At 33.9% G+C, this 17123-nt stretch overlaps 5 protein-coding genes across 5 annotated transcripts; 4 read left to right on the top strand and 1 right to left on the bottom strand.

Moving 5' to 3' along the window:
• Positions 1–24: 24 nt before the first annotated feature.
• Positions 25–4186, top strand: MONOS_16858 (putative importin subunit alpha-6/7; the record flags this gene model as incomplete). The annotated part of the gene is made up of 7 exons (XM_067869724.1): positions 25–135; positions 190–286; positions 339–535; positions 606–649; positions 754–1083; positions 1355–1511; positions 1684–4186. 7 exons carry the CDS (start codon positions 25–27, stop codon positions 4105–4107), a joined length of 3360 nt encoding a protein of 1119 aa, XP_067734369.1. The 3' UTR covers positions 4108–4186.
• An 89-nt stretch (positions 4187–4275) lies between these two features.
• On the top strand, positions 4276–5307 carry MONOS_11139 (uncharacterized protein). Its single transcript, XM_067863646.1, has 3 exons — positions 4276–4395; positions 4471–4745; positions 4822–5307. Exons 1-3 carry the CDS (start codon positions 4327–4329, stop codon positions 5129–5131), a joined length of 654 nt encoding a protein of 217 aa, XP_067734368.1. The 5' UTR covers positions 4276–4326; the 3' UTR covers positions 5132–5307.
• A 5-nt stretch (positions 5308–5312) lies between these two features.
• On the bottom strand, positions 5313–7493 carry MONOS_11138 (lysophospholipid acyltransferase). Its single transcript, XM_067863645.1, has 5 exons — positions 7347–7493; positions 6555–7284; positions 6278–6453; positions 5699–6174; positions 5313–5597 (listed from the first exon to the last, which is right to left on the bottom strand). The coding sequence occupies exons 1-5, from the start codon at positions 7438–7440 to the stop codon at positions 5424–5426; spliced, it is 1650 nt and encodes a 549-aa protein (XP_067734367.1). The 5' UTR covers positions 7441–7493; the 3' UTR covers positions 5313–5423.
• MONOS_11137 (uncharacterized protein) lies at positions 7494–9293 on the top strand. Its single transcript, XM_067863644.1, has 2 exons — positions 7494–8861; positions 8964–9293. The coding sequence occupies exons 1-2, from the start codon at positions 7520–7522 to the stop codon at positions 9008–9010; spliced, it is 1389 nt and encodes a 462-aa protein (XP_067734366.1). The 5' UTR covers positions 7494–7519; the 3' UTR covers positions 9011–9293.
• A 2457-nt stretch (positions 9294–11750) lies between these two features.
• On the top strand, positions 11751–16829 carry MONOS_11411 (DNA mismatch repair protein PMS2; the record flags this gene model as incomplete). Its single annotated transcript, XM_067863940.1, has 7 exons — positions 11751–12041; positions 12098–12226; positions 12287–12456; positions 12546–12671; positions 12758–15021; positions 15126–15268; positions 15384–16829. The coding sequence occupies 7 exons, from the start codon at positions 11751–11753 to the stop codon at positions 15543–15545; spliced, it is 3285 nt and encodes a 1094-aa protein (XP_067734365.1). The 3' UTR covers positions 15546–16829.
• Between the last annotated feature and the right edge of the window lie 294 nt (positions 16830–17123).

Raw genomic sequence — 17123 nt, 5'->3', positions numbered from 1 at the left:
ACGCATGAACGTGAAAAGCGTGGAATGGAAGTTTATTCTTTGAGAAATCATAAAAGAATGATGAAACTCTTATCTCATAGAAAAACAAGTTTATCTGATGGAATGGAACAGCTTTCTGCATCACTTTATTTAAAGGTTTTAAAAATTATAATATTGAGTTTTCAATGACATATTTCACGATGTTTGTAGATCTCTCAACTTCCAGAACTTTTATCAAGTTTTTATTCTGATAGAAAAGATATTCAGCTTGACACTTGCAGATCAATCAAAACAATTATATCAAGTGGTTGGTATCGCTTATTTTTAAAAAAATAATTTTAGTCATGTTACTTTTAAAGAGGAAAAGCCACCAATGAAATTGCTTATTGATTCAGGACTTTTTAGTGTTATCGGATCTGCAATGAAAAATGATCATTTTCCTGAGCTGCAGATAGAAGTTTTATGGATATACACAAATCTGACAATTGAAGATGGAGATGATCTTGATTCCATCTTGCCCATCGATACGGCTAAAGACATGGTTAGGCTTTTAAAGGTAGGAAACGATAAAACTTTCTTTTTTTGGTGAAATTTTTTTATTTGAATAAAAACACTTTAAAATATAGCTTACAAATCAGGATCTTGTGAAAGCATCTACATGGGCAATTGCGTATGACAGATTATTTTTTTTCAAAAATCATCCATTCTTCAAAAACAACATGAAACTTTCAAATTTATTTTCATTTCATTAAAAAAAACTGAATTTCTATTCAGCAATCTCTCCTTTTCCCAAACGAAGTACCGCGACATGTTTTTGTCTCTTGGAGCCGCTGATTCGCTGTGTGAGCTGTTCAAACGGCCTCTTCCATCAGAACTGCCCACGCTCATCACTTCTGCTTTGTCTTCTCTCTGTGTAGGCAATCCGTCTCCTCCTTTCTCAGTCACTTCTCCTCTCTTGCCCTTCTTCGCCAGGCTGATCCATGCGCGGGACGTGGAGATTGTGAGTTCATCGCTCTGGGGCATTGCTTCAATCACTTCAGACACAGCTAACCTCGAAGTGGCACTAGCAATTGGATGGCTGAAGAACGTGATCAATTTGCTATAGTTTGTCTTTGTTTCGTGTTAAAAAACGACAATTTATGTATTCGTTTATTTATTTATTTGTTTGTTTGTTCTTTTCTATTTTTTTCTTTCTTTCTTTTTTTTTTTTTTTTGTGTATGTGTGTGTGTGTGCTCAATTTACATAAATTCATCAATGCTTTCAATGCGGTTCTTTCTTTAAAAAAATGTCAATATAAATGCGTTCATCTCTTCATCTCTTCATCTATTTATCCTCCAACCATTCAATCATTCAACCATCCATCTCTTCATTCAGCCATCAGTCCATCGTCACTGCCACAGCTGCAGCGAGTGTTGTGTGCAATGTGTCGCGTGGAGACGAGAAAATGACACAGCTGCTGATCAAAAACAACACCCTCACAGCACTTTCGACTGTTCTGCACACACACATCAACCAGACTATCCTCACATTGGTGTGTTTTTAATCACTCTTTTGTTTTCCTTTCTTTTTTTTTTAAATTAAGAACTGATTTTTTCCATTTGTTTATTCAATTAACAAATTTATTTATTTATTTATTCTGAATAAATAAATTCTCTTTCTCTTTCTCTCTCTTTTATTACTCTCTTTAATGAAACTCCCAACAGACCTGCAGCACACTCTGCAACATTGCGTGTGACGGGATTCAGAATGCAGAAAAGGTGTTTGAGGCAGACGTGGTGCTCAGAATGGTGCGGCTGATGTGTGGCATCGATTTGACCACAAATCGCGAAAAGAGAGAGGAGAAAAGGAAAATGGCGCAGATGAAGAATAATGTGGGTGTGTGTGCCGGCAAAAAAAAGAATGGCAAAGAACAAGGAAGTGCTGATGGTGCAGGAGAAGAGAATGGATGTGATGAATGGGACGATGAAGAAGAGAAGGAAGAGAAGCAGAGGAAGCAGCGGCAGCAGAGAAAGATGAGGGGCAAAGATCTGGAGATGCCTATGTGTATGCAAGGGCTCTATGAAGATTCTGATACAGATGACGAAGGCAGTGCAGAAGATGGAGAAGGAGGAGAAGGAGAAAGAGGGGGAGAAGGAGGAGATGGAGGAGAAGGAGAATGTTCTGGAAGCTCTTCAAATGTTCGAGACAGCAGACGCATCAAAAAGCAGATAGAGATGCAACGGAAAGACAGAGAAAGCGACGAGATTCTTCTTCAGCTGCGGTGTGAGGCAGCAGCAGGTGTGGCATCGCTTCTGCTGACATCAACCTCACTCATCAGAAGAATTCTGCTGCTTCCTCCATCACGCTATGCAGCTGACCCGTATTCTGTTGTTAGCATGGCATCGGTGGCGCAGATGGCACTTCAAGAGACACAGGAGACGCAAGAGACGCAAGGAATGCAAGAGATACAGGAGAATCAGGAGAAAGAAGAAGCACAAAAAGTACAGGGGACATCAGGAATGTCAGATGGTTATGCACAGCGGAGTGGTCAAATGGGATATGATCAGCAACAACAACAGATTCAACAGCAAATGGGACAAGTTAATCAGTCAGCCCAATCAATGCAATCAATGCAATCGATGCAGCCAATTCAACAATCTCAGTTTCCTCCTTCTTCCTCTCCGTTTTTCCAGCCAAGCAATTCACTACAGCCAGGACAGATGGTTGCAGATGCCTCTGTTCAGCAGCCGACTCCTCTGAATCAGCAGATGAATGCTCAATTTGCACCTCCTCCTTCTCTTATTCCTCCTTTTACTACATCATTTACTTCTTCTGCTGCTAATCCTTCAGCTTCTTCTTCTGCTTCTAATTTTAATTCTTTTTCTTTTTCTAATAGCTCTCCATTTCAATCATCATCTTCTCCTTCTCCTTCTCCTTCTTCTGGTTTCACTTCAGCTCCTCATTCAACTTCACAGTTCACTTCTTCATCTGAAAGTTATCCTAATCCATACACTTCATCCACTTCATCTTTTCAGCCCAACCAAATTTCCTCTCAAAATTACAGCGTTCAAACTCAATTCAGTGGATTTCAATCAAACACTCCATTTCCTTCTTCTTCCTCCTCCTCCTCTTCTCCTTTTTCTGCCTCATCTTCTGCCTCATCTTCTCCTTCTCCTTCTCTTTCTCCTTCATCTATCACCACCTCATCCGTCTTCCCATCTCCCATCCCTGAATCAGCAGCACCCCCTCCTCCTCTTCCTCCTCCTATCCCTCCTCCACCTCCACCACCACCACCACAGATTCCTCTTCCTTCTCCTTCTCTTCGCAATCCGAATATGTTTGAGCTGCATCCATTGGGATTCACACTCGTCAGAGGATTCTGCGACCTGCTGATGACAGCACACCAATTGAAACACACGCCTTTGAAGAAGATTGCTCTGCAGGCATTTTGTGCGCTTCTGCGCTTTGACCGCATTCAGAGGGGCATTGTGGAGATGGAAAAGGGAGAGGAGAGGGAGAGGGAGAGGGGGAGTGAAAGAGAAGATGGAGAGATGGAGAAAGAGATGGAGAAAGAGATGGGGATGGGGATGGAAACAGAGATGGAGATGGAGATGGATGGAGAAAGCAGAAGAGGAAGAAGGGGAAGTATGAGAAGCATGGGAAGAGAAGACAACAGGGAAGGCGATGGGCAGAAGGAGTTTATGCTTCTGGAAGAGCTGAAAGGGAAAGAGTTTTGTGTGAATGAGTCAGGAATGGAGATGGATGCGACGCAATCTGATAGCAGCAAAAGAGCCAAAAATGAAGAAGATAGCGAAGAATCGCCGTATTCAGTGAATGATCCGTATGTGACGACGCTGCATCCGACAAGCATTGGAAAATACATCCCGCCCTCTGCGTTTCATCATTCTTCTCGTTCTGCTTTTTCGTCTGGCAATGATTCTTCAGACACACACAAACTGTTCCCAATTGTTGAATGGATTAAACAAGTCCCGTTTGATCAAATCCTTTTGGCAATGGACGCTGAAAAACAAGACGAAAAAATTGAGTTCTTTTTAAATTCTGCCAAAAAACTTCTTTCGAATGCGCATACTTACACTGAATTTGAGCTTGATGAGTTTTGTAATGAAGAACCAACCTTTTTGGGATAATTTTCTTTTGCCATCACAATAAAAATACACATTTGAAGAAGAGAATCATATTATTTTCAAATATAGCACAAAACTTGAATTTGTGAATACATATTTCGTGTTAGTGGAAAAATTCAAAAAATTTTTATAAAAAAATATTGTTGATCAGAACAGTGTAGAAAGTGGGCTGAGATCAATAAACTTCTCCAACTGTTTCTATTTCTTTGAAGATCAATAATTATGTCTACTATTGACGTTGATAAATCACTCGATGATATGATTAAAGAAAGCAAAGAGCGCCGACGTTTGGTATGCTTTTCTGGTTTCCTCATTTATTTCAAATATGAATCGTTCTTTATTTTTCTTCTCGTTTTTGCGCTGAAGTCCCGCGGTGGACAAAGACGAGAATCTGGGGCTTCTTTTTCACGTAGAAAGGGACAGGCACGCAGAAATGCAAAACTTGATCAACTTCGTGGGCAAAAAAGATCATCAAAGCCAAAAACTCAAAGAAATTTCGGAGCAGCTGGACTTTTACAAACTCCTGTTCAAATGCCATTAATGGCCCCAGTCGTTCAACAACCTCCATCTGTTTTTGTCCTTCCAGTTGCAACACCTCAAAAGACTGGGAAAGGCAAACGAAATCAATCTGTGCTTACAAAGTGTGCAATTTTTTATTTTTAAAACATATTTTAACTTATGATCTATGTTTTGTTTGTAATTTATTTCCATTCCAAGAGCTCAAAAACGAGCATTATCACAAGAAATTTCTAAGATCTCAAAGTCTATGCCAGTTCAATTTCCTACTCAAATGGCAGCTGCACCACAAAAACCTGCTAGACCTAAAAAGCAACCAAGACAAAGGGCAACATCAAAAGTTGTTCAGCCAGTTCCAGCCCAGCCTATCATGATGATCCCACCAACACAATCTCCAATGTATCTTGTCCAGGCACCAACTAATGCACAACGATTAAGAAATACACGTCAAACACGCCAACCTATTCGCCAAGCTCCTCGCAGCAGAGGACGTGCAGGAGGTCGACGTTAAATTTCTTTTCATTCCACTTATTTTTTTATGAGATTATAATCTCTTTTTGAGAAAGATTACAACTGGATTCCGGACCTTGCATTTGATGTAAGATATTGTGAACAATATATCATCTCAATCTCCCAATTTGGATCGTAATCTCCATTTCTTTGATTAAATACACTCGTTCATATATTTGTTCTTTTCTTTCTTTTCTTTTGCGAATGATTACGATATCGCCATTGGCGCTCCTTCCTTGTGAAATGATAATAAATTCATGTTCAAATGAAAGAGAAAAAAATAGTCTTTTAATCTACTGCGGCGATGAAATGGGGAATGAAGAATCGTCTTTCTTTGAAGATGTTTTGCTGGGTTTCTTTTTAAAGATAGTCATTAACTGTAAAATGACGATAAGAGCAACAATAGTTTTAAGTCCCCACCAATTGATAACTTTGTTAGCTTGCACAATAGTAGGCCAAACAAGTGCCTAAAGGTTAACCGTGATTGGGGGAAAAAAGTATTATTGTGAGAAAAGATATCAAATGAGCAAAAATGCTAAGAATCAGAAAATGAACAGAAGAAACAAACCGCCATCACGATTGCAGCATAATTGAAAAGAACCTGTGTAACTACCCATTCAAAAACTGTGCGAAGAAGATCTGTTTTTATGTTTTCATCACTTGAACAAGTTGTTGTAGAATTTCCAACAACTGGTTTTTTGTCATCGCTCATTGAACTTGTTTGCTTTTGTTTCATGGAATTTGATTCGAGTTTCTCATCTTTCTTTTCTGTTGTATGTTTCTCTTTGATGTTTTTATTTTCTATTTCTCTCAATTCTCGTTGGGTTTCCTCATACCCATAGAGCGCGGGTCTTTCCTCATACTTGATTGGAAAGAGAGCAAAGTAAAGACGATCTATTACGTTGATGAGGAAGAGGATGGTAAAATGCAAGAGATATCCAGCATACCATCCGTGCCAGATTCCAGAAACGATAAATGTAACATATTGCATAAATGGATGAACAAGTCCCGTTTTGGGGTCTGTTGGTCCGCGAACATAGATGTCTGTAAATATGCCCAGATTTTTATAAGTTTCAAAAAAAGAAAGAAAGAAAGAAAAAGTAAATGATGCGCGTGAACAACAAAAATGGAGCTATTGAATGCAAACAATATTTCAAGAATCGCTGTGTTCCGCAATTCCAATTAGCAATAAATGCCTTTGGACGTCTTGCAAATTCCAATCGAAATACAAACACATTCATTGCGTTTTCCCAGCTATTTCCGTCAAACCCTGCCCCGGCCAAAATCATTGCAGCATTTGTTAAACACCAAGCTGAATAATAACTTCATGCAAAAATTCAGAATGACATGAAATTTTTAAAAAATGTACATGTCAAATTTTTTTAACCTTTCATTAAAAAATATTTTGTTATATTTAGTCAAACCGTAATCTCGTCCAACTCATGCATATATGTAACTTTAGTACCCTCCTCCAAAATGGTTGTGAGATAAATTCCTTATCAAACACAAATCCAACATCAACAGGATGCACAAAATAGACCATGAAAATAGCACCTAAAACGAGTTGTTTCCAGAAAAGTTTGTAGCGAGATCGAAGAGGAGCTTCCTTTATTTCGATGCTTGACTCAAACATTGCATATTCAGTTGCTGGTCCAACGGACAAAGATATCGGAAACATCATCCAAGATACAAATCCAAATAAGGAAGGGCATTCATTTAATGCAACTCTTCTCTGATGAGATGTCCTCAGAACTGGCTTTGTTGGTTTAATTCCATTATTTGCCAAAAGTGCATCGGTTTGTTTTTTTCCATCGAACAAATTCCAGGCTAATGACGTACATTTCTGAACAGCGATCATTAAAGGAGAAGTGATATCCATTTGCCATATTCCATACGCTGTTCGATAATAATAGGCAAAAACTGCAAGCAAATAAACCATCGTAAATCCAAAAATGATCAAAGGTTTTTTCTGCCCAATTCCGTGTGATATTAGTATGTAAGATGGTATAATCATACCAAAAAACGTGAACGAAGCATAAAGTCCGTATGTCATTAATAGAAGAAATAATCCAACAACGAGACTAAATGCCCGACGAGAAAATCCATATGGAAGTTTTGGCCATAAATATGCAAAGCAAAAAGCAAATAAATAACCTGGTTTCGTGTTAGACAAAATTTCATTTCAAATACTTCATTTTTAAAAAAAATGCCCAAACTGACAAAAGTTTTTGAAATATCCTTTGAAAATCCAGTTATATTTTGAACTGGCAATATAAAACGATCAACAACAGCTGATATTGGATCAATCATTTAAATAAAGTAAAGTTTAAAAAAAACAAAAATAATTAATGATCAGCACCCTTAGTGATAATAAATAAAGTGATTGAAGATGTTATCTTTCACGCCACCATTCACGTTAACATTTGAAGAATATATGAGAACATGTTCTTTCACCTATGACAATTCATTGGATCAGCTTTTTTCTTCAACATTTGCGAATACTACCGTCCAGTGGTCCGGTATTATTCTCGATATATCTCCGAATCAAATAAAAATAAAATGTGATCCTTCATCTTCAGAATGTGAAAACGTTCAATTAAGATGTGAAGAAGAAACGGTTTTAACATACGGACCTTTACCACAAGTTGGAAAAGAATTTTCTTTTCACGGAACACTTTTGCAAAGAGGAAAAGATGGTAATCCTCATATTTTACAATTAATGCCTCAAAATCTGCTCACAACTGTTAATCAAACTCTTAGTTTTAGTCGTTTCGATTCAATTTTTGGACAACGTGTTTTGGAGGCACGGGAAGATTCTTATCAAAAGGTTTGGAAAAGTCAGTTGTTAACTTTTATGGGAAGATTCTTAAATCAAGAGCCTTTGCGAGACTCTGAGTCAAACTTCATTTCCATTGAATTTGAAGTTACTTCACCCCTTCATGAAAATGAAATGGATCCAATTAGATTGTATTTTAAACGAAATATTGAACCGCAATTAATGCATTATGCAACATCTTCAACAGAAAATATTTTGGAAATATGTGCTACTCCATTTTCAAGAGAGCATAATCAGCATCATATGCTTCTTTATTCTTTCACTTTGGTTGCAACAAGAGAATTGGATAAAGAATTAATGAATTTATCAAAATTTTCGAAAGTTGAATCATATAATAATAATAAATCAACAGAAGAACAAAAGAAATCTTCTGATAATTGCATCGATGATTCAAAAGAAATATTACCTTCATCTTCTTTAGTGAACTCGACAATTCAAAATTCGAAAATTCCAGTATCATCTGCATCGATCCAAGATTCATTAACTGATTTAGCACATTCGACAGGTGTTCCACAATCTTCAACGAAAATGGATTCTTCCTCTTCTTCTTCATCATCATCATCTTCTTCTTCTTCTTCTTCGATTTCCACTTCGTCACTTCCATCTGGCAAAACATCTGTTTCATATGCAACTTCTTCACTTCCACTTAATAATGTTTTATTAGGCATTCCGGAATTGAAGCAAAAAACTTTTAAAGAGGAATTAGAAGCCGGATACAGATGCCCTCTTTCAAAGCAGTTTATTGTCGATCCTGTCAGAAATAAAGCTGGATATGTATTTGAAAGGACTAATCTTGTTAATTATATTAAAAAGCTGGGAATTGACCCAGTAACAAGAGAAAAAGTTACGGAAGCTGATTTATTGGAAGATCCTGTAATGAAAGAAACGATCACATGTGTGTTTTCTTTATTAACTTGTTGAACAAAACTTAATTGTTTATTTATATATTAATTCTTTTATTCTTATTCTTCAAATTGCGATTGCATAAATTTTGTAGATTATTTGATGCAGCATCCAGAACGGAAGGATGCTCCTTTAAGTTAAATTCTAATTTGTTTATTTTCTTCTTTGGCAATTTTATTTTATATTTTTTTTTTTTAAATTTTTACAAATTTTTGGATTTCGTTTGGCTGTGTTGAAAATATATCCAAGCATTAGATTCTTCTTTTTCACATAGCATTATTTGTTTTTCATTGGAAGAATGTTATCAAAAAGCATTAAAGATAAATATGGTGCATATTTTTAGCATTTATGAAAAAAACAATTTTTTGTTTCAAACTTTATCCGTTATCATATTAAAACAAGTCTCACATTCTTATGTCAAAAATGTTTAGAAAATTTTTTAAAATGAGAAATATATTCGAAAATACTGAATGGAACAAAATTCAAAAGCAAAAAATCTTGTCGCATATTTCTTTATCTATATTTTTTTTCATTCAATTTGTTCAATAAGTCAAAAATCACATTTGACAACTTAATGAATAAAAACAATTTCAAAATCAAGTTCTGTTGGAATTCTTCAAATCAAAATGTTTATTTGAAAGACAAAACTCTTTATCTTTGGAAAGAAAAGATGTGAATGTGAAATTTTTGAGATATATTAAATTATTGCATAAGCGAAAAAAATTGGGTCCATGCATGTTACATATTGCCCATTAGGGAAAATTTTTTAAAGTTATTTTATCAAATATCTTTTTTCAAATGTTTTTTTAATAGTTTTGATAATTAATATGAAACAACAGATTTGCTTATTTATGAACAAAAAAATCAAATCGCAGATATTTTTGAAAAAAATAGTTTTTGAATTTTCTTTTATCTTATTGGCAATTTTTGTTTCCCGATTTTTTTTTGAAATGAATAAAGGTTGAAATGTGATTTAGTGAATATGTGTTGTTCTATTTTGAAAAATTGTGATTGTTTAATTCTGAAAAAATATAAATATCCATGTCTTGTTCAAATTTCTATTCTTCCTCGTGTAACTTCACTTGAACGTTAATAATTCCATCATCAAATAACAGCTTCCATTAAAGTGAAGTTTCGTAAGAGTGAACAATATTTTGATCAAAATACAGGTGATTATTTTAGAAATTATATTTTTTCATTCATTATTTTCAGTTCAAAAACAGATCTTTATTATTTTCAAATGAACATTGAAAAGTCAAAACTCCAAACAAAAGCAATTTTTTAAAGTTTTGAATCAAAAACATTATTTTTTGAAATTATTGGAATGTTTCATTCATATGTACGAAAAATTATTCCACAAAGAAATAACACCTTTAAAGAATTAGCACTTAAGAAAAAAGTGATGATTTCAAAAATAATCACACACATGTTCAAAATATACAGTGAAATAATATTTCACTTCAGGTATTTTTATTGGAAAAATATGCACCTTGGATAACCTTTTTGGAACAAAAAATTCAAAAAAAATTGGATCATTATTTGGCATATGAGTATCATCGTTAAACGTAATTCTATGAAACCATTTATTTTTGTCCGTGATAATGAGAATCGTAATTTATTTTCTAATCTGAGAATGTTTAATGAAGAAATGAGTATTACAAAAATTCAATGATTTGCTGAAATAAAACTATGAAGTCCGTATTATTTTTACAAATTGTTCATAATGAATGATGGGTTCTGAACTTTATTCGATTGATATTTTTAAAATTCCAATTTCCACTATTCCAAATAAGTTTTGTTGTTGAAAAGAGTTATGATTATTCCCAAAAAATTGAAATTAGAAGATTTTCCGTATTTAATAAAAACAAAAGTTCTTTCTAAAATACCAATCGATCAATGCATTTCAAAATTTTCAAAAGTTTTTTTTTTTTTTTTTCATTAAAAAGCTAAAAATTAAATTTATAAAACTGACTAAATATGAATTTATATTCTTTTCAATTTTTTCTTTTTTTTTTTTTAAAAAATGAAACCAAATTAAAATTATCGATAATTTCCTGATGTTTTTGAATTTTTCCTTATGTTTGGAAAGCATTTTTTGAAAAAATACTTGAATAAAATACATTTCAGAAAAAAAGAAATAACGCTTTTATTTCTAAATATTAGTTAAATATCACCATGTGAAATAAGAAAGGAACCTTTATATTTGTCAGGTACCAATTTCAAAATTATTTATATTCTCGAGAAATGAATTAAGCTTAAACAAGATTTGGATCAGAGATGAGATATTCTTTAACAACTGATAATTTTTGTAAAAAAACAATTTAATTCTTTCAAACAAATCAATTTCAAAAATTCATTATTTAATGAATCAAACAAAGAAAAATGATAAAAGAAAAATCTTGACATTTTAAAGTAATATTTTTTTCTATTTTTGAAATCAGGAAAATTATGAAAAAGAAAGAAAAAAAGAAAAGAAAAAAATTAATAAATTAATAAATAAAATAATAAATAAATAAATAAATAAATAAATAAATAATTTTTTGATTCATCGTTGTTGCTATTTTGAAGATTTTTCAATAATTCATCAAAAATAACTTCATTTTTCAGAGACAACAATTATTATAAAGGAAAACATCAAATCAAATTTGAAATTGTAATAAAATATTTCTTGAACTCGAGAAATAAAAAAATTTGCAAAAAACTCTTTGCATACAATAAATGAGGTTTTTTTAATGCACATTTTTCAAAAAAATATACATGATTTTTTTTTAATTTTTCTAGAGAATAATTTTCCCAAAATAAAATTTGATTATTTAAATCAATTTTTCTTTTTCTTTTTATTTATTCAAACAATCAAAGCTGAACATTAATAAAATTTCACATGTCCATAAGAAAAATTGATGCAGATAGTGTTCATCATATATGTTCTGGACAAGTAATTTTAGATTTGACATCTGCAGTTAAAGAGCTTGTGGAAAATGCTTTGGATGCCGAAGCGAGTCGCATAGCAGTCACATTGAAAAATTATGGCCTTGAAAGCATTGAAGTTTCAGATGATGGACACGGAATTTCTGAAGCGGATATTCCCCTTCTTGGACAGAAACATGCAACAAGCAAACTAATGTCTGTTTCTGACTTATCATCCTTGCTGACATTTGGATTTAGAGGAGAAGTTTGCTAAAATATTTGTATGTAATTCAACATATTATAATATCGAATATTTAAAAGGCAATATCATCGCTTTGCGCTCTGTCAAATTTGACAATATTCACAAGACATAAGAATTCAATGATTGGAACATGCATACAGTTTAACCACGATGGATCGATTCAATCACAAACAAAAAAACCACGTTCAGTTTGAAATTCAAAAAATATTTTTTTGAACAATTTTTTGAAAAATTTGCTTATTACAAAGATTGGCACAACTGCAACAGTAAGCGCTTTGTTTGAAAATCTTCCTGTGAGAAGAAATGAATTTGTGAAGAATGTAAAACGAGATTATTCAAAGCTGATAAACATTATGCAATCATATGCAGTTGCAGGGCTTGGTATTAGAATTTCATTGATCAATCAATCTTTAAATGGGTTTGATGCACATACATTTTCAAACATTTTTCAATTTTTTTTGCATACGATGCTTCATTTTTGACTTTATGAAATGTCGTGTCCTTAAGAGGAAAATTTCAAGAATTAATTTCTACAAATGGATCGCACAGTCTTATCGATAACATTGTCAACGTATTTGGTCCTGGGATTCGTTCTGAACTTTCACCTGTAGATATAAAAACAGATTTTTTCCAGTATTGCATTTTTTATTTTTTCAGTAACGATGTATCATTGAAGTTATTTCCACAAAAATATCATTTATCACAACCTGTTGAAATAGATTATCTGGATTTACAACACTTCCTTCAATTGCAATTCATTCAGCAAATTCATCCTTTTCAAGTTCTTCTTCTTCTTCTTCTTCACTACCACGAGACAAGCAATTTTTGTTTCTCAATAACAGGCCAGTGTTAATTCCACGTCTTCAAAAAACAATCAATGAAACATTTGCCATGTATAATCCCAAAGAAAATAAAAAACCAGTCTATTTTTTGTTCTTAACGCTTCCACGCCGTGCTGTTGATATAAATGTGAGCGTAGACAAAAAGCGAGTGATGATCGAACGAGATGACGAAAACACGCTCATAGAACAGTTAAGACAGCAACTTGTAGAGACTGTGTGGATGCCAAAGGAGCGGGTGTTTTCAACAAAAATTGCAGACGGAACTAATAAAGCGATGCAAAACGAACTTCTCGCACAAGACAATGGAGATATTCCACCATTGGACAGCATCGGAAAGGAGATGCCAGATGATGATAGCGATTGGATGACTTCTCCACCACTAAGCTTCGATATCGAATCTCCGCTAAGTCCTGCACTGTCTTCGTCTTTGAAAGATTTCTATGCAGTTACAGACAATTTGTCTCTTGGGGCATCAGTTTCACCCACGCCAATATCTCCTATTCATTCACCAAAAATACCTTTTGCTTCTCAAGCGGCTAAATCACAACTATTGACTCAGCGTTCGTTGACTGACTCGACTGCTGACTTACAACACACACGCAAATCATTGACTTCGCCATCCTCTTTTGCTACAAACACATTTATTCTACCCAAGCAGCAACCTCGAAAAAAGAATCAAAAGGAAGCATTCAATGAAGATGACGATGTTTTAGTCAATGAAGAAGCACTTGCAAACTTTGGTCGTAGGCAAGTGAACGATTTTGTAAGAGACGTTGATGAACAAGATCTGAAAGAACATTCCATTTTCGAGGCACAAGATGATATTACCAATGAGAGAGACAAGAAACAACACCAGGAGTATGAAAAGGATTCTTCTGCTGAGTTTCAACAGGAAGAGACTTTGAAAATATCTTCTCAAACATATGATGCAGACAACAATAACAGTCAAGCACAAAATCTTGAAGAGGAATGCAGCAATAGCTTTGAATGGTCAAATGAAAACATGGAATTAGAAATGTCACAAAGCGAAATAAATGATGAACTTCGCTATAATTCTAAAAGATTGAGAATTGAACCAAATTTAGATGCTTCTGCGATAAAAAAGAGCGAAACTTTAGTTATTCTTGAGCCTTCTGATGAACTCATACAGCAACAAACACTCACTCCAAGTTTAAATATGTTTTCAAGCAATTGGAAACCAACTGGCCAATCAATTTCATTTCTTGGCACGAAATCTCAAGTGAATACGACATCGATAGATGTTGGGTCAGTCAGCTCACAGAAATTGAGGCTTGAATCCGCACTGAATGCGATTGCATATGGAGGAAAAGGCGACTCTTCCTTTTATTCCCAGACGAAAATGAAGCGTTGCCAGACAGAGCAAAATAAGACTGGAAACACCCGATGGGATTGCTTATCTGTTAATCAAAAACAATATGATAACGATGAATTGTTAGAGGAGCTTGATTTAGAACCCCAATTTCGATTCCATTTTCCACAGCAGAAGTTTTCTCACTTGCGCATTTTGGGGCAGTTTAATCTTGCTTTCATTCTTGCATCAGATGACTATTCCATTGGAGATAACGAAGCGAAAGACACACCGATAACAGATGATTCGTCAGAGTCCTCTCAGAAAAATTGTTCCACAGAAGATGAGAATTCGTCTGGAACTTTGTGCAACGAGAAGGAAAAGAATCGAACTCATTCAGAAAGACAATACCCATATAAACCTACAATTTTTATAATCGACCAGCACGCGGCCGATGAAAAATACAACTTCGAGCGATTAGCAAAATCGACGAAATTTGTTCGGCAGCCACTTCTCGTGAAGCAGCCGTTGGATCTACCTGAAGATGAAAAACAGCTTGTGATAGATAACATTGAAACATTCAAAGCAAATGGGTTTAACATCGAAATCGTTGAAGAAGAAGTACAAAAAGACAGTTATAAATGTGTTGATGAAATGAATGAAGTTTTTCAATCAGAGACTGACATTGCAAACGATTTGATAAAAATTGATGAGAACAGTCTTGATTTCGAAGCTGGAAAGGAAAATGAGATTTTGAAGCGAACAAGAACCACACTTTATCTCACTACTGTCCCTTCGTTTACAAGAGGAAATCTTCAATTGGGGTTGAATGGTTTGATTTCTTATAATATTTAAAATGCAATTGATATTCTTCATTTTTTTAATTTTTATTTGGGTATTCTTTCTTTCTTTATTACTAACTTTAAATTTTTGAAGACATTCACGAACTTATTGAAGCTATGCAAACTGCACCTTCTAATCGGCCCATGCCTTCTCGTGTTCGGGCTATGCTTGCTTCGAAAGCATGCAGAAGCTCCGTGATGGTTGGAAAATCTCTTTCCAACCCAGAAATGAAAACAGTGTGCTTTTTATTTATTTATTTATTTATTTATTTATTTATTTTTTGAACATTTTTAAAAATTTCGATTTTCTTCTTCTTCTTTTGAAAAAAAACTGGATTTTTTAAATGAAAAGATCTTAGATCACCTTGCAAAGCTTGATTCACCTTGGTCTTGTCCTCACGGACGACCAACGATTCAGCTCCTCTGCGATCATTCTTCACTTTCATACCCGACTTCGTACTTTCCTTATCATTATTCACACTTCCAGAATGAGAGAACAGGTTCCTTTAAATAAAGAAACAGAATCAATTATTGTGCTTGGAAAGTGGATTGCTAGCAATAACAGAAATTATTGATTATATGAACTCGATATGATTGAAGTACATCAGCGTGCGATGAATTCAAAAATTAATTCGTAATAATAAGCTGCTACAAAAGATAAGAGGATGGAAGATGAATAAAATGAAATTTATTTTTTGAGCGGAGATTTCCCTTATCATTGATCAATAAATTGGAGTCCTTTCATTTGATATTACGTGAATCTGACTTGAGATGCATAACATTTTTTTCAATGGAATTTATCGAGTTTGGGAAACTATTATTCTTTTGCCAATGAAGTTATTGTTTATGATGCCCGGCTTGAAGATTCTCGAGCATGAGAGGATGTTTCTTATCTTGAATTATCTCGCTTCTCAGTCAATGTGATAATATCCATTGAGTTAGTTGGTGAAACTCTCGTCTTGCTTTTAGTTTGCCCCAGTCCAAAGGTATCATCGATAAAATAAACGAAATTCTCATGCAAATTACAAATTGGACGCAAAACAAATGAATTACAGGAAATATAATAATAAGCATAGCAAACAGGAGCAAAATGTTTTTTATATATCAACATATGTACACCAAAGAATTGCTCAATTTTGTAACTGGGAACATTAGAATAAGAATGACTTTAAAGAAATCACTCATCAATGAAGAGTTGTAAGAACTTGAAATTTTCTTTTCAAAACTGACTTTTTCTTTATCCATTCTACAATGCTGAGCGATGCATTTATGTTCCAAATGAATTAACCTCACTTTATTCAAATTATGCATTCAACTTTCTTCGACTTTTAACAGAAATCATAAAAGATAAAAAATTTCTTCCATCAATATTATCCTCCACACCCCTGATATTATTTTGTACTGTTCTTCAGATTGAAGAATTTATTTTAATATTTTTAGTGTTGATGAACTTATCATTTTATCTTGCGCACAGCCAAAATGGACTGTTTGATGCAAAAATTGTTGATAAAAAAAATCAATTTTTCTATTTGCGATACTAAATTGTAAAAAGATTTTTACACCATTATTACTTTTGCCACTTTCTTTACACATATCAATGTCTATTTTCATCTCGCATCGATGAGCATCTTTCTCGGTTTATGAATTTGTAAGTATTTTTATTCATTTTGTGAGACAATTCTCACGCTCAAATTTCTGTTTCTTTATAAGTTGGGTCCAACGCATATACGTTTGTTTTTAAAAGCGATTCTTATAAGAATCGCGAGCATTCGTTAAAAATTTCGCAAAAAGATAGCAATAATTTTTATTCAATCCCAAAATAAAAATATTTTTTCGAGGACATTCGAAAAAAGCCAGAAAATTATGTATTTAATAACAACTTTTTTTGGTGAAGACATTTGAGTGATTTGAACCATGCCAAAATGGTCGATGAATTTTGAAAACCATAAAAAAAAAGTTGAATGGAAAACAATGATAATTCTGATGTTAATGAATTTGGAGGATTGGTGATTGAGCAAGGAACGAGTTTGAGATTATTCATTTATTTCGATTTTTAATGACTGCTAACAAACTAATTCCTCTAACAGTTCTG

The sequence above is a fragment of the Monocercomonoides exilis genome (assembly GCF_001643675.1).
Source record: "Monocercomonoides exilis strain PA203 chromosome Unknown scaffold5-2102611, whole genome shotgun sequence".
In the NCBI taxonomy this organism is placed as follows: domain Eukaryota; phylum Preaxostyla; order Oxymonadida; family Polymastigidae; genus Monocercomonoides; species Monocercomonoides exilis.
Note: the sequence above shows the minus strand (reverse complement) of the source record. Positions and strands in the feature narration are given on the sequence as shown.